A 16,164-nucleotide genomic window follows, 5' to 3' on the forward strand; every position below is an offset into this window, starting at 1 on the left:
CATCATTCACGTTCACAAGAACAAGGAAGTGTCACTTCGGGCTCCCTCGGTTTGCTCCCAACTCTCCACCACGTGTCTCTGCAGCACGTGGACCCAGTGCCGCTAAGGACGGAAGGCGAGCCTGGAGTTTGAGGCAGAGGAGGAGGCGGAAGCTGCCAGCTCGGGTGATGCCTTTGGGCTCACACGAGTCACACGAGTCCGAGACAGCTTGGTGTCGTGGAAGAGCTGGCATCATTTCACGATAAAAAACAGAAAATTTTCATATTTTTTTTCTCTTTATGACCGCACCTGAGGCATTTGGAAGTTCCCAGGCTAGGGGTCGAATCAGAGCCACAGCCCAGGCAACACTGGATCCTTAACCCACTGAATGAAGCCAGCGATCGAACCCACATCCTCACAGAGACTAGGTCGGGCTCCTAACCCACTGAGCCACAGTGGGAACTCTGATTTTCATATTGTTGACTAAGCTTTCTTCTAGAGCATTAGAGTCATGAATTTTAAATGGATGACCTAATTCTATTTTAAATAAGTATAGGGCACGTTACTGTGAGTAATCACTTACGTATGTAATGTATTTTAAAAAGCATGATACACTAGCCAGTTATCGCCCATTGCCGAAGACACCCACTGGAGAACACATCATTTACCTACTCATCTTAAATTCAGTGTAAAAATGTCCACCATCCGTAGTGACAGACACAAGTCTTGGTTTAATCCACTTGCACATGCTGATTACACTGGCAGCCAAGCTGGTTTACATGCGACTCCGGGAAGCCCCGCCTGTGCTCCCCAGGCAGATAGGCCAGGCTTCCTCTCTTTTGGAGATCGGGTGCCCCCCTCGCCCCCCGCTGGTGGAGATTTCAGCTGTTGCTGCTGGGCGCAGGGGTCGATCTGGACCTCTCTGACTGTCCCCTGCTTCCCACAGGGGACAAGTGCCTGTCGGACATGCCCTACGACAGCAGCGCCAGCTACGAGAAGGAGAACGAGATGATGCAGACGCACGTGATGGACCAGGCCATCAACAATGCCATCAGCTACCTGGGCGCCGAGTCCCTGCGCCCCCTGGTGCAGACGCCGCCGGGCAGCTCCGAGGTGGTCCCGGTGCTCAGCCCCCTGTACCAGCTGCACAAGCCCCACGCCGAGGGCCCCGCGCGCGCCAACCCCTCGGCCCAGGACAGCGCCGTGGAGAACCTGCTGCTGCTCTCCAAGGCCAAGTCCGTGTCCTCCGAGCGGGAGGCGTCGCCCAGCAACAGCTGCCAAGACTCGACGGACACCGAGAGCAACGCGGAGGAGCAGCGCGGCGGCCTCATCTACCTGACCAACCACATCACCCCCCACGCCCGCAACGGGCTGTCCATCAAGGAGGAGCACGCGGCCTACGACGTGCTGCGCGCCGCCTCCGAGGGCCCCGCGGACGCCCTGCGCGTGATCGGCGCGGGCGGGGAGCCGCTGAGGGTGTACAAGTGCGAACACTGCCGCGTGCTCTTCCTGGACCACGTCATGTACACCATCCACATGGGCTGCCACGGCTTCCGCCACCCCTTCCAGTGCAACATGTGCGGCTACCACAGCCAGGACCGCTACGAGTTCTCGTCCCACATCACGCGCGGGGAGCACCGCTTCCACATGACCTAAGGGCCCCTGCGGCCCGGACGCCCCGTCCCCTCGAGAGGAGCACGCGGGGCCGCTCCCCCGCCGCCGCCGCCGCCGCTGCCGCCGCCGCCGCCGCCGGGCCCGGACCAGACCGCTGTGCTTCTCTCCCGTTTGCTTTGGAAAACCAAGAGGTTTCATGGTTTAGCTGCAGGGCTCCCCCCAGAGCCCCAGAAGTGCTCTCTCGCTAGACGTGTTGGTAGCTTGCTAGCTGAAGTCCCCGCCCCTGTGGCTGCCTGTCCTCCGGACAATGGCCATTTTCAGAGAGTTTCCTAGAAACAGGCCAGAGCCTAGGAAGAAGGGGGGGCAGGTTCCTGGGCCAAGCGTGGGATCCACGTAGCGGGCCGGGTGCCCACTGCCCAGCCCCTGAGCTGTGGCCGGAGCCACCCTGCCGGGGAGATGCCCCACAGCAGGGCCGCGGGAACTGCAGCATCCCGCCGGCCGACAGGCTGCAGTTAGAGGGAAGATGCATTGTAAGTCAGATCCTGCCGGGGTTAACCCACTGCTGGGGAAAAGTGACCAGTGACCGTGGAGCAGAGCGAGGGACGGGAGAGCCTTGAGACTCGCCCGCGAATATTTCCAAATTTCTGAGGCGTTGCTCGGCCACGGCCAAGCCTTCTGGGGCCTGATGTCAAGTGGAACAAATGCCATGTCCCCTGGGGGGGCGCCCGGAGAACGCTGTTCTCTGCTCTCTCACCCCCAGGCATTTAATGGCCCCCAGAGTCTGTCACTACATCTTTAATCCCAGTCCTGGAATTTAGACCTTAATTCAGAATTCGAATGATAAAATCCCTCACACCAAACACTCTTCTAAACGCCACACTCGTTTCTTTGGTTACCTTTCCCCTGCCACCAGCTTCAACCCTGCGAGGACAAGCCTGTCCGGCCCAGAAGGCCGCTCCGACACCTCAGTTCAAGTTTGTCTGTAGCCGCAGCCTTGCCAGTTTTCTTGTCAGCCCTTCCTGCCCTCTGTGTCTCAGTCTCACTTTCAGACTCTCCTAAAGGCAGGCCTCAGAGTGACCGCTCTTTCTCAGGTCAAGGAAGCAGAGGCCAGAGGGAGCCCCGCAGGTGCTGCTCGCCCCGGGCACCTCAACTTTCTTTTTTTCTTTTCTTTCTACTTTTTCTGTCTTTTGAGGCCCACACCCTTGGCATCTGGAAGTTTCCAGGCTAGGGGTCTAATCGGAGCTGCCACCTACACCACAGCTCACAGCAATGCCGGATCCTTTAACCCCTGAGCGAGGCCAGGGGTCAAACCTGCATCCCCATGGATACTAGTCAGATTCTTAACCTGCTGAGCCACAATGGGAACTCCCAGGGCACCTCAACTTTCAAACCATCTGAAACTCTCCTGTAAGGGCGGAGGAGCGCTGTCTGGCTGCGTAGGCGGGACATGTGCCCTCACACCCGTTCATCTCAGCCTCCTAGAAGGAAGACAGGCCAGGTTCAAGTGTTTATGGGGTTGGTCTTCACCACCAGTGTGCAGAGGGAGCACATGAAACGGGGGACCAACTGTGCACAAGCACCTCTGCATTTCCTCTCAGTCCAGGGCTCTTGACTTTGGGGGCTGGATAGTTTGCAGGGGATTCCCGCCACCCCTGGCGCACCATCAGGGTCACGGTAGCATCCCTGGCCCCTACCCAGTAGATGCGGGCGGACCTCCAGTTAACTAAATATGTCCTCTGGGGAGCAGAATTGTCCCTCCTAGAGAACCAAGCTGCTCTAGGTGAGTCCCAGACCAGTCGAGGGTCTGGAAGCCTCCCCCAGAGAAAGGCCCTGCAAGAACGTTCCCCGACGGCAGTCTGGAGCCTGACTCATGTTCCTTTGGAGGCTTTATCAGTTCTCTAAGTGAGTCACCCCCCTCCCGTCTTCAGAAGCGTACCTTCTCAGGCGCCTTTGGGTTTTGTTGAAAGGAGGGCATCCCATCCTCTCTGGCTGACCGAACGGCAGGACATTGAGCCTGGACCTAGACAGAGGTGGGCTAACTCGGGCACTGGGAGAAGGAGCTGGCGCCTGAACAGGTTCCAGGTCAGAGACTTCGGAGATGTCCAGTCTGCGGGCCATTTTCAGCTGCCCTGTGCTTTCCCGCCCGTCCCACAGAGTCCATTCGTTGAAAGGAGTTCTTTCTCCCCATGGCTTCAAACAAAGCTTGCCCCCCCCCCCTGTAAATAGCGCCCGCGGGAGTTGCTGTCTCCAGGGCCTTCCCCTCCTGCCCTCTGCTTTTTAGAGCCGATCTGTTGATCTCCGCGGCCTCTGTCGTGGTTTTCTATTGTAACACCACTTTTCTCTGAAATAATTGTATTTAATGTCAGGTTTCATATCATGTCAACGAGTAATTAAATTATGTTGGAAAAGTGGTCATTCTGTACCCAAAGCTGTTAGCGTTTTCCTTCTAGCTGGTAAAAGTAGGGTTTTGCATGACCTTCCGCACATCTGTTCTGTGGTTTGTTCTCTTGTTTGACGGGGTGAGCATGTGTCTTGAGGAGTGCTGTCTAGGCTTCACGCACTCTCGTGTTTAAACTAAATACACACCAAAGGAGGGGCCCTCGTAGCAGATGGATCTTGATCACAAGGAGAAACCCTGGTTGGCATTCCTGCCCCCACCCCACCCGGCGTCACCCAGCTTCTCTCCGTGCCCAGCGCCTGGACCCCTCCTTACCCAGGTCCTGCTGTACCTTGTACCTTAGAGTTTGGTCTTGTCCCAGTAGAAGAGTCACTAAAGAGAATCGTATTGTCACCAAAGGGTTGTCCCAGCATCCATCCCTTCAGAAACCAGCACATTCCACCTGCAATTCAGAACCAACCACAGAAGGAAATCTCAGAATCTTCACGGAGAAAGACTTGTTAGGGAGATGTGAATTTGTTTGTTTTGTTTTTGTTTTTGTTTTCTATTTCGGGGCTTCTTTTCTTGGTTTGCTTTGATTGCCTTGTGGCTCTTCTAGTGTCCTCTTCTTGCCAAAACCCAAGTGCGATGGAGTGGACTTCTGGAGACACGTCACGATGCAAATGCAGTTCTCACGGCTGCACACTCTCAGCTCCAGCAATAACGAAGGGTCACGCCACGTGAAACCCAGATCTCCCTCCTTCAGCTCAGTGGGGGTTTATTTTCCTTATTTTAAAATGAACCAAAATTAGACGTATTTAAGGCATACAGACATCAGAAAAAAAAAAAAAAAAGCGCATATGCTGTTGGTGCAATAGCATTCACTGTGAACACGTGAAACTGGATATTAACAGGCAGTCTTGCTTCCAGGACTTTCTAATACACTTTTTTATGATGTCGTGTGTGGTGACCATTCGGGCCCAATGTGTCTGTATCTGACGCAGCTTTAGGTGTTCGGCGGCTGTCCTGGCGGATCCCTGTACAGGGTTGTAAATGGGAATGTGCAGTTCTCTTCCCGCTCTGCCTCTACGACGATGTTAAATTATTTCTGTTTCGCTGTGAACAGGGGGTGGGGTGGCCCCTGCAGAAAAAGAGTATTCTTTTGTACGCATTTTGAAATGCTTCTGTAGTGATAGAAAAAATAAATGCAACGAACCCTCTGCCTGCCCCATGCCGTGAAGCCCATGCTAGCCTCCAGGAAGGCCCTGCAAAGGGGCCACCTGCGGAAGACGCCCCCTGGGTCAGAGAAGGCAGAGGCGGGCTTGGTGCTGGCTGCAAGCTGGAGTCGCCTGTGACTGTGTGCAGATGACACTGGCCAGCATGGCTGTTCACTGCAGCACACGGACCCCCTCCTGTCCCAGCTGTGGATTTGAGGTCGTGGGAAGCAAGACACACCGCCCTGAGTGGCAGGCGGATGGCTGAGGGAGCACAGAGGCCGTGACCAAGCACGGTGCCCCCGCCGCCCCACGGCATTCTCGCTGCAGGGCTGCACGGTTAGGCCGGGTGCCCTCAGCTCTGCCACGGGCCCGCCCGGCTGCAGCACACTGGGGGTGCAGACCCTCTGGGGGAGAGCCAGACCCCCTGTGGGTTCAGATCTGGTGGCTAAGCTGAGGCGGCCACGTGCAGGGGGCGGCGTTGACCCAGATGGGGCGCAACTGTAACCCCATCCACAGACTGCACTGTTCCACATCCAGCCCTGGCATCAGGGCCCCTGCAGAAGTGTCATTGGCTGAGGCAGTGCCCTTCAAGGAGGTTTTTGGCCACCTCCCTAGGTGACCGCAGTGAACGAGCATGTGGCTTCAAGAGCTGTGACGACACCCCCGTGAACAGATCCGTCTGTTTCACAGCTATGCCCTGTCACTGCTCGGTGACCATAGGTCCGGAAAATAAGGAACATGTCCACTAGCTTAGAAGTGGCCTGGCTCAAGCTAAGGGGGACAGTGACTTCGCGGGTGGGGCTTTGACCGTGAGGGCGAGGAACGTGTTCATGAGCCTCTTCCGAAGCTTCCCAAGCGCGCGGGGAAGGGCCCGAGGAAACCACCTGCCTGCCCCGTCTCTGCCGCCTCCCGCTCCCACCCTCGAGCCCGTCGGGGCTGGACCCCGGGACCCGGCAGCGACTAGGGTGAGGTTCCAAATCCCCACTGCAGGAGCCACGGGTAGGAAGACAGACTTAATTTCTTGCTTTTCACTACCTTTCGTTTTCTTAAGCTGCCGTAGGATGCTTATCCTGGAGTCTCCTGGTGGTGCAGCGGGTTAAGGATCTGGCATTGTCAGAGCAGCAGCAGCTCAGGGGTAGGCTTGATCCCAGGACAAGGAACATAAGAATGCCATGGGTGCAGCCCCCCAAAAAGGATTATTCTCAACATGCCTTTCTTTTTTTTTTTTTTTTTTTTCATTTTTATGGCCACCCTTGTGGCATATGGACGTTCCCAGGCTAGAGGTCAAATTGGAGCTGCAGCTGAGGCCTACACCACAGCCACAGCAACATGGGATCTGGGCCATGCCTGCAACCTACACCACAGCTCATGGCAACACCGGATCCTCAACCCACTAAGCAAGGCCAGGGATTGAACCTGCTTCCTCACCGATACTATGTTGGGTTCTTAACCCACTGAGCCACAGTGGGAACTCCCTCAGCGTGTCTTTTTTAAGCTATAAATCTTCCTTTGGTCCCCTGCAAACTCTTACTGAGGCAAAGGTGCATCTATTCAGTGGGCCCAAACCAATGGGCCCCACTCTGGGGAGGCTGGCCTGGAGGATATCCCCTTCTTAGGGTGGCACTGAGGACAGATCATTCAGACCCACACCTAGGAGGGGGTGGAGTCAGGAAAGGCCTGCCTGGTCGGCCCAGGAGGACTGTACCTGATCCCAGGTGCATGTGGCAAGGTGAGAAGAGCTGGAGGTCTAGAATAAGCTGAGTGGAGAAGGTGAGGCGTGGGCCCAGCTTGAATGCCCTGACACTGTTCCCAGCACACCTGGAACAGCCCCTGTGCAGGGCAGCTCCATTTCCAAGTTGCCCCTGGGGCAGCCCAGAGGTTTCCTGTGTGCATTTTATCACCAACCCCCACCAAAAAGACAGCAGCTCTTCTGTAGTTCATTTCTAGCCCTGATGAGTGGTGTGAATTTAAAATCCATGCAATATATATATTTGTTTTTACATGCAGGTTCCCAGGCTGGGGGGGTCAACTTGGAGCCGTAGCTACCAGCCTCCACTACAGCCACAGCATTGCAGGATCCAAGCCGTGTCTGCAACCTATACCACAGTTCATGGCAACGCCAGATCCTTAACCCACTGAGCAAGGCCAGGGATGGAACCTACGTCATGGATGCTAATCAGATTCGTTAACTGCTGAGCCACAACAGGAACTCCTAAAGCCATGCTATCTTTTAAATATTAGTGTGAAATCTGGGGATCTAAACATCAGAACTGGGGGCTTAGAGAGCAGATATTTCTGATTCTATTACCAATTAATTCATCACATTTTCTATCAAAATATCTTGGGCGTTTTGTGATTCGTTGGTGAAATTTTGCACTCTCACTAAAAGCACATCGATTCTCCTTCTCTTTTTTTCTTTTCTGGCCGCTCTGCAGCATGTGGAGTTCCCGGGCCAGGGATCAGGTCTGAGCCACAGTTTCAACCCAAGCCGCAGCTGCAGTGACACCTGATCCGCAAACCCACTGAGCTGGGCCCGGGGTAGAACCTGCATCCTGGCACTGCAGAGACTCGCCAGTCCCACTGGGCCACAGCAGGAAACTCCAAGAGCATGTGGGTATTCTCCAGGAAAGGAGTCCCTTGGCTGTTTCCCAAAGTCTTGATTTTGGGTGTAGCCTCTCAACACCAAACACAGCAGGGCCCCGAATGGCTGTCCCGGAGCCACGTCATCAGAACAAGACTTTTCTCTGCTTCAGCTGCTGCTGGGTGGAGCCCAGGGCTGCTCTGCCTGCAAGCATCCCTGTACCTGCCTTTCCCCAGGCCCAGCCCCCACTACCTCTGATGCGGGAGGAGGGATTCCTTTGGCTCCTAGACCAGCAATTTTGCCTCACAGCCTGGTCCTCCCATGAGCCCCGCCCACCAGTAACCCAAATTCCCGGCCTCCAGCTCAAGGCTGCCTCCAAACTCCCTCACCCACGCCCCTTCCCCAGGCGCCAGTGCTTGCAGCTCTAGGGCCTGGTTCACAAGTGCGGCTCAAGCATCTCCCGGCTGGTTCTTCAGAATGCAGTTCTGGAGGCCTGTCTGCCTGGACCCCCCCTGCAGGTGTGGAACCAGCTCCCCAAATCCAGATAAGCCGTCTCCCACTCACCCTCTCCCCCTCAAGGCAGGTACCAGGCTTATCCCTCTCCCCCAGCCCAGCCCCGCACCCCCCTTTTCTAATAGAAGAAAAATGAATAACGGCTCTCTCTCTTCCCTTCTTAGCTTGAAACAACTCAGATATAGACAAGAGAGTCAGAGCCTCGAAACCCAGATCCTACCTGTGCTGCCCTTAGAGCCCAAGGGAGAAGACACAGCCTCCGCGCGTGGCCACAGGGGGCTGCCACTCTAGGCCGGCTCGCTCTGTGGGATGCAGGCAGGTTTTACACTCAGACCGCCCCTGAAAAGGCTGCACCCTCGCCCTGCTAGAAAGGGGAGGGGACCAAGCCACATCCTGCAAGCAGCAGAGCCCAGGAAAGTGAGAGAAAGCACAGCTCAGTTCCTACAGCCAGAGGGTGTGAGAAGGTAGCAAGGCAGGTGAAGGGGGGCCTCTGGGGACAGAGAAGAGAGTGATGTATTAAGAGTCGGGGGGGCAGGGACAGGAGGACCAGGAGCGGTCCTGCTGGAGAGACGAGGCTTTCACCTGCACAGCAGCGCGGCTGAAATTGGAGGACGTAGAGATGAGAGGGCAGCAGAGACGGGGAGGCGCGAATCTGCACTGGAACGCGATCGCCAGGAGCTGGGGCTTTGCTACCGTCATCATCGCCATTCGCATTGGCATTCACGGCCAAGGCAAGTGGAAGTTCCAGGGCCGGAGATCAAGCCTGAGCCTCTGCAGCCCCCGAACTGTTGCAGTCAGGTTCTAAACCCACTGCCTCACAGCAGGGGCTCCTCTTTTTTTGACTACTGGGAACCTGCCGTCTGCCTCTACACGGCCTGCATCACCAGCCACTGCTGCTGCAGCCCCGTGACACCCCCTGAAAGGAGCTCGGGGTGGGGGCCAGGAGGGAGGCCCTCTGTGCTCTGGGAAAAGCGGTAGAACAGCTCTTCAGACAGGAATTTTTAGGAGATTTTATGAGCGCGACTCTTGCATCTCCTCACATCTAGAGAAGCACTCAAATTCTTCGTGGGGACACCTGCTCCTTGGGAGTAGCAGTGACCATCACGAGACCGGCAGCGACCTTCGGTAGCGTGTGTGTGTGTGTGTGTGTGGTGGGGGGGCAGATGCCTGCGCCTTCACCACAATCACATCCACGCTGACCCCCCCCCGGCACCCCCGCCTCTCAGGAGGGGTGTCTCAGAGCTCTCTGAATGCTGCCTCCTGGGTGACAGGCCTCATTTCGCCCCACAGAAAACTTAACACTCAACTTTTAAATTGTGCATGTTTTTAAGTTAACACTGCCATATCCTCCGTGTCACAAAGATTCCCTGGCACATAGTAGGTGCTTTTGCTACAGTCTGAATGTTTGTGTCCCCTCCAAAAGTCATATGTGGAAATCCTACCCCCCAATACTGCCCCCCCACCCCCCCGCTCTGCGGTGGGGGCAGAGGAGAGCGGGGGACTCCGGAGAGACGTTGGCAGAGAAGAACCGGGGAACTCGGCACACCTCGGGCCCTGGCCCCTGCTGGGACCTGAGGTCTCAGAAATGCCATGTTCTGGGCTGTGTTTTCCTAAAAGGAGGAAGGTAAAACCCTCAGTGTGAAGTCCCCTCTCTTTTTCCGCTTTGTGGCAAGGCCAAGGACAGAAACAGGGCCAAATCCCTGAGCCATGTCTCCTGCGGCCACCCTCTCCTGGGGCCCAGGGCGCCCGGGGTGGGGCCCCACAGTCCCTCAACTCTAGCAGCCCGGCCCCTCCTGCCTGGCAGCGGGTGTTGCCCCGGCGAGCCAGTGGGCGGGGCGAAGCAGATGCAGCCACCGGGGCCTGTGCACAACTGGGAACCAGCCGCCTGGGGAAGGAATTTGCATAATAAGGATCGTTTGGTACCCAAGCTGTCCCCTGAAGTGAACTGCATGGATCTCTGTACAGTTAACAAATTTCACTTCTTCTTTCCCATGTTTTGTCAAACCAACTAGATGTGACGTCCGAGTGTGTGAATTGTCCAAAGATGTTTTGTTTCTCCCTCCACGAGTCAGACCTCCTCTCTCTGCTCTGCCCAGATGGTCCCTGGCATCCGTGGACAGCCCTGCAGTGCCTCCTCCCCTGCCCAGGACCTCACTCCTCGCTCTCCCTGGGAGGGGCCACGTGGTGGCTTCCAGACTGCCCAGAGGTGGGCCTGCCCCTGCCCCTGCCCCTGCCCCTGGGCGGCAGCACCACCCCCGCCCCAGCCTCTCGCTGCTGCTCCCACACCTGCAGCAGCTTCCTCGTCACCATCATCCCTCCCGCTTCCTGTGGGCGAGGGCGGCCCGAGGCCCCACAGCAAGGAGGGGTCTGTGGTTTCAGGCCTCAGTATGATTCCCCTTTCAGGCCCTCCTCCCTTCTGGGCACTGCCCTTCACAGAACCCTCATGGCTCCCTCTGCCCACGCCCAGACCCCACCCCTCAAACATCACAATTCTTTTTTTATGTTGCCTTTATGTCATCCTGCAGGAAAACAAGTGTATGTGTATGTCCACAGCTATAAATATACCATAGGAACAGGTATGAGCCCAGGGGCCTGTCACCATCACTGTGGGCCTGGGGGGCAGGGGGGGGCGGCAGGAAGCCTGATCCGGGGTTCAAGTCCACACCCTCCAGAATGGCACGCAGCCTCATCAAGACCTGACCGCTAGCCCATCTCTCTCAGCTCCTTCCAACCTCCAAGGCAGCCTGACTCCCAGGCTCCCACACATGGCTGGAATGCTCCCCAAGCCTCGCCACCTGCTAAACCTCAACAGAGGCATGCCACAAGGCCGAACTCTTGTCCCCAGCTAATTTTTGGGGCTTTCTCAAGGTCAGATCTCTGGGTTCCTGGCGTCGTTTCAGTCGGTGTCAGGGCCCTTGTGGTGCTCTGTCAACGCCTGCCTCCTCCATCGGACTGGGAGGCAGACACCTTGCTCGGCCGTTCCCGAATCTCCAGGAATGTGACTCTCCAGGGACTCTCTTCCCCTGCTCCCTGGGGTCTGGGAAGGGCCGGCGTCATCTCTCCAGAGAAAGGCAGGAGGCCATGGGACACAAGCCCCAGGCTCCGGGGTCTCCAGGAGGTCCTCTCCCGTGTGTCCTGGCGTCCCGGCTCTAGCAGGAGGGTCCCATCCAGGGGACAGGCTGAGCAGTCCTGGGGGGAGGTTGCTGATCAGGAGCAGGAAGGCTGGGAGGCAGGTCAGACAGACTCCCCCAGACTCAGTGCCTCTTGGCCGACTCACGAGAGACAGAGGCGGGGAGAGAAGAAGCAGACAGGCTGCCACGCAAAACAGTTAAACCAGAGAAGGCGGTGAGAGAGTGGAGGTGGATAATAATAAACAGAGCAAGACACCGGATCCGACTGTGCCAATCCTCAGTATAGACAGCATTGGTCTCACGCCCCAAGTGACACACAGACTGTCAGAGCAGATCCGCACACAGGACCCAACTACACCCTGTCCCCGAGGAAGCCGTGTTCACTCTAAAGACGCGTGGACGGAAGCGACGGCTGGAAAAGATGCGCCCTGCTCACGGCGGCCAGAAGAAAGCAGGGCAGCTCTGTTAGGCTCAGGCACGTGGGACCTCAGAGCCAGGGCAGGTGTCAGCGGTAAGGAGGGGTGTTTCCTGGAGTCAGTTCTCTGGGAACACAGAACACGTCTTAATTATACACAGCTAACAACAGAGCGCCCATATACGTGATAAAACCACAAGGAGAGACAGGGGAGGCTGTTAACCCTCCCCATCAGAAACAGGCAGGTCCAGAGGGGACTGCAAGACAGGAGAGGGTATGTGGGTGAAGAAAGATGGCAAGAAAATTCGCAGCCGAGGAAGGTGAGCACTCGGGTCCAGAGCCTAGAACCTGGGCCACGTGCTCGGGGAGGGCCATGACCTCAGCTGGGCCCGTGTCCGGGGAGGGCTTTCGGGGCCTGCGGTCTCTGTGGTGCTGCAAGGAGTGGTGCCCACGAGGGAGTCCGGCAGGAAGGGGGCATCCGCTTGGAGCCAGGGGAGGGCCTTCTCAGCATCCATGCTAAGCGGGGGCTTGGGGAAGGGAGCCCCCATCTGGACCTGGAGCTGCCAGGCTGTCAGGGAACCACTTGGGCCTTTGGAGGAAGTGCTGGGATCGTAAAGCCTGATTTCAGGTAGTGAAACTAAGGCCCGGGAAACAGAGTGATTGGTCAAGGCCAAGGAGAGTCACCCTTGAGCCACATTTGCTAAAGCCCCTCAAGCACAGGACGCAGTCCCAGAACGAATGTTCCCGCAGGTCAGCCTCCTAGGAAGAGAGAAAACCACGGCAGGACCGGACCGTGCGGACGGCAATCCTGCGGCAAAGCTGTCCTCACCCCGCCTCCCAGAGACAACCTGAGAGAGGCTTAGAGGGTCATGACCTGGCCTGGGGACCCTGGCCGCATGGGAACTGTCACCACACGATGGGACCGAGGGGCAGTTCAGATCGCTGGTGACCTGGGCTGGGACTCGTGACAACAGAACCGTGTTAAGCGACCAAAAAGGAAAATAGTTAACTGTTCCTTACACTTGGTCACCGGCAAGGGCCACACACAACCAGCCCCACGCAGGCTGTGCTGAGCAATTAAACACGCGGCAACCAAAAAGACCCCCGTTACAGAAGTAAAGAGCAATCCTGCGTCCTGCCCGTTTGCTGCGAACAACAGGGCATCCCTTTCCGTGCCTGCAAGCATGGAAAATGCCAGAACAGAACGTTTGCTTCATGCGCCAAAATGCTGCCGTTCCAGGCAGCGGCCGCCAGCCCCGGGCAGCTACGTCTAAGCTTAACGTCGTCAAACTCAATCGGTGAGGGCCGTCCGTCCCTCAGTTTCCAGAGCCACACGCTAAGTGCCCCAGAAGCCACATGGCTGTGGCTGCCCTACTGGATGGCAGATCCAGAGGCTTTCCCACCGCCAGGTCCGCTGTGTCCCCGGCGCTGACCAGCCAGCCCCTCGGGGCTGGGAACAGGGGACTGTCCCTCACGCATTAACTCTGTTCTCAGGAAAACTGAGCTCCCAGCCTGTTCCAGAGGAAGCTTGCCCTGGGGTCCTACATCCTGAAGGCTGCCTTCAATATTCAAATCATGCTGCAACTTTCACTTCTGCTTGGGGGGCCAGGCCTTTCCTTCCTCCAGCAGGGAAATCGCGTTTGCCTGAGCGGCCATGTGCTCTCAACAAAGCAGGCTCCCGGGGCTTGAAGGTGTCCTGGAGGTGGGACTGCTCTCTTCCAATGCCCCTGCCATCTCCCAAACCTTCACCCCATTTCTCCCGCGTCAGTGGGACCCTGGCCAGGTCCTCGTGTGACCCCAGGTCCCCTCTTGGCAGCAGCAACCTGCAAAACAGAAACTGTGCAGAGCAGCCGTGGGAGGGTGGGATTTCCAGCAAATAGGGAAGGACTCGTCACGCCCTGCTGGTAGATTCTTGCAGGATCATCCTCCTCTCGGGAGAAAAAGAGGAAAAAAAGGCAAATCACTTTCCTCTTGCTTCTGCTTCTCCTAAAGAAACTGCTTGCCTCATTTCCTTTGCAGTTAGAGAAATGTTCCTTATGAAAGCTGTTTCCACACACATCCACACAGTGTGGGTCCAGGGCTCCAGGAGGGATCTGCCTGCCAGGATCGCCTCTCCCCCACCCCCCGCCCCCCGGTCCCTGGATGGAGTCTGGCTGTCCTTGCACCTCTCTACTGGGAGACCAGTGCCAGCTCAAAGCTGCAGGCTCTTCAGTCAATGGACTGTGCTCATGTCCACTGGACCTCGGGGCTGGGTGCAATGCGGCTCTGAAGTTTCCACCCAAGAACTGGGGACCTCCCACCAAGGCCCATGACCGCATCAGCCAACAGCAGCCTCCCAAAGGTCCAGGCCTGCTGCAAAGTCAGGACCGAGGACAATCAGCCTCCGGGGCACAAAGTCAAGGCAGCGCCCTAGCCCCAGCCTCGGTGTGCGCCGGGGAGAGCGGGGACCCACAGGTTAACACCTCCCTCTGCCCGGCCTCCTCTGGAAGAGCAGAGGCTGGAATGGCTCATTCTGAGAACAGAGGGGCGGCTTCGAGAGGATTCCTGATGGGAGTCCCCGCGTGTGCTCAGGCTCTGTGCCCCGGACCGGCCATTACCTCTGGCAGCGGAGGAAATGGGCCAGCACAGAGGCTGGAAGGAGCGGGCCCTGCCTCCCCCGCACCTCCACCACTTGGCCCAGGCAAGACCAGGTCCCTGAGAAGGGATTCAAGGCATGTTCTGTGTAGGCAGAAGCCAGCATCATGAAGCAAATCAGCTGGAAACCTCCCAGCGAGATTACAGGCCAGAGCATTTAAAAAATCCAATTAATTTAGCATGAAATCAAAAGTGAAGAAACTCAAAATTGAGATTGGTAGCAAATTCACTGAACAGTCTCTGAGTTGGAATTCCTTAAAACAGTATCAAAATTCAAAGGGACAGACGCACCTCCAGGGCCCGCCAGGCTGCCCGGGGAAAGCGGGAGGCGCGCGCCCCCTAGCGGTGACGGCAGATGGCGCAGCCGCCAACCACCTGCTTCAAGCCCCTGCGGGCGGGGGCGGGGGGTGAACCCCGTCTGCAGGCCGAGCCCAGCTCGCCCACTGAGTCAGGGACAAGCACAGCCCCGGAGCAGTGAAGACTGACCAGGCCACTTAGCTAGTTAAGGGTGGAATTAGGCTTGGAACCAGGTAAGGGTGCTCTCTGAGTATCGGTTGGCTTGTATTTTGATTTTCAACATCCCTAAAACCTGTGATTCGGCTGTCATGTCTCATGAGGTCAATTCTTGCGTCAACTGTTAACACCAAGAGCAGGAACTTCCCCACCCAGAGAGGGGTCCTCACCTGGCCCAGACCTCTTCTGACCTCATGGATGCTCCTATTGGACTCCTCCTGGGCACCAGCCTCTTCTTCGGTGGAGCTTTGCCCTGGCCTGCTCAGGACGTGGCCCTTATCACCGCCGGCCTTCACCCTGGGCCTCCAGCTTCCTGGAGCTGAAGTCTCTGATGTCCGCAGGGAGGGATACTTGTCCTAGGTTCAGTGACCAGGTCTGTGACACAGACTAACAATAGGCTACACATCGTCTGTCGTGGTGGCAGTTTTGCAGGGCATAGGGGACCCTCATGGGCAAGAGAGACCTCCGCCCCCAAGAGACCGCGAGGCTTGGAGCCTGTGCAACCCTCTGGACAAAGGGGGACAAGTGGGAAGAGGAGAGAGAGACAAGACCGAGGGACGGAGCTCGGCTTCCAGGGCTGGCAGCTCCTGGGAGGGAAACTGCGGGGGAGGCAGCGGTCGGTCAGCAGAGCTGGGGAGGGTGGCGTGGGAAGCGCGGTATTGTGGTTTTGTAAGAAATACAGACACACCCGTGGTCATTCACCTGAATGACCACACACTTTTCTCGTGTATGATTGGTCTTCTCACACCGGTTCCTGGCTCACAGCTCCAGAAACCTAGCAACAAAAGGACTGTCCTGAGCAGTTCCTAAAAAAAAAAAATTCAGGGGAAGTGACTGTCTGGGGTCCCACCTAAGGATGAAGGAACCCGTGGATACTGGGGACAGTACCATGGGAGCTCCCCACGCGCTCCCCACACCTCGCCCTAAAAATCCCATCAGGGAGACCCCCAATTGGGCATGTGCAGTGAGGTGTCTCTGGGTCAGAAAGGGAGGGGGCGCCAAGCCGTGCTAGGTCTAGACCACCTTCCCACCGTGCCTTGCTCTGGAATCCATCTTGGCCAAAAGATGCACCTGCAGATCAGGGAGGGCACTGACTAATAAAAAAAATCGATTGCCAACAGTGAATGGAAAGTAACCTTCAATCCTGGCCCCATTCAGTGGGTTAAGGATCCAGCGTTGCTGTGAGCTGT

The 16,164-nt window shown here is 57.0% G+C and overlaps 1 protein-coding gene and 1 long non-coding RNA gene across 25 annotated transcripts in view; both read left to right on the forward strand.

The window, feature by feature from the left end:
* The window catches only part of IKZF1 (IKAROS family zinc finger 1), a 92,781-nt gene extending 87,591 nt beyond the window's left edge, over positions 1-5,190 (forward strand). For all 24 annotated transcript variants that reach the window (XM_021063913.2, XM_084978555.1, XM_084978557.1 and 21 more), the window contains one exon: positions 926-5,190. In XM_021063913.2, coding sequence (XP_020919572.2) covers positions 926-1,635 — 710 coding nt within the window. In that variant the 3' untranslated portion in view covers positions 1,636-5,190. The remainder of the gene's footprint in view (positions 1-925) is intronic.
* Positions 5,191-10,826: 5,636 nt separating this feature from the next.
* LOC146400247 (uncharacterized) lies at positions 10,827-15,694 on the forward strand. The gene is made up of 2 exons (XR_014816891.1): positions 10,827-12,147; positions 12,578-15,694. It is a non-coding gene; the product is annotated as an uncharacterized LOC146400247 (long non-coding RNA).
* The last annotated feature ends 470 nt before the right edge of the window (positions 15,695-16,164 follow it).

Source organism: Sus scrofa, chromosome 9, assembly GCF_054392235.1.
Source record: "Sus scrofa isolate SSC_HxYL_T2T_F1_AM1 chromosome 9, Sscrofa_HxYL_maternal_Yorkshire_Landrace_v2.0, whole genome shotgun sequence".
NCBI classification, from domain to species: Eukaryota; Metazoa; Chordata; class Mammalia; order Artiodactyla; family Suidae; genus Sus; species Sus scrofa.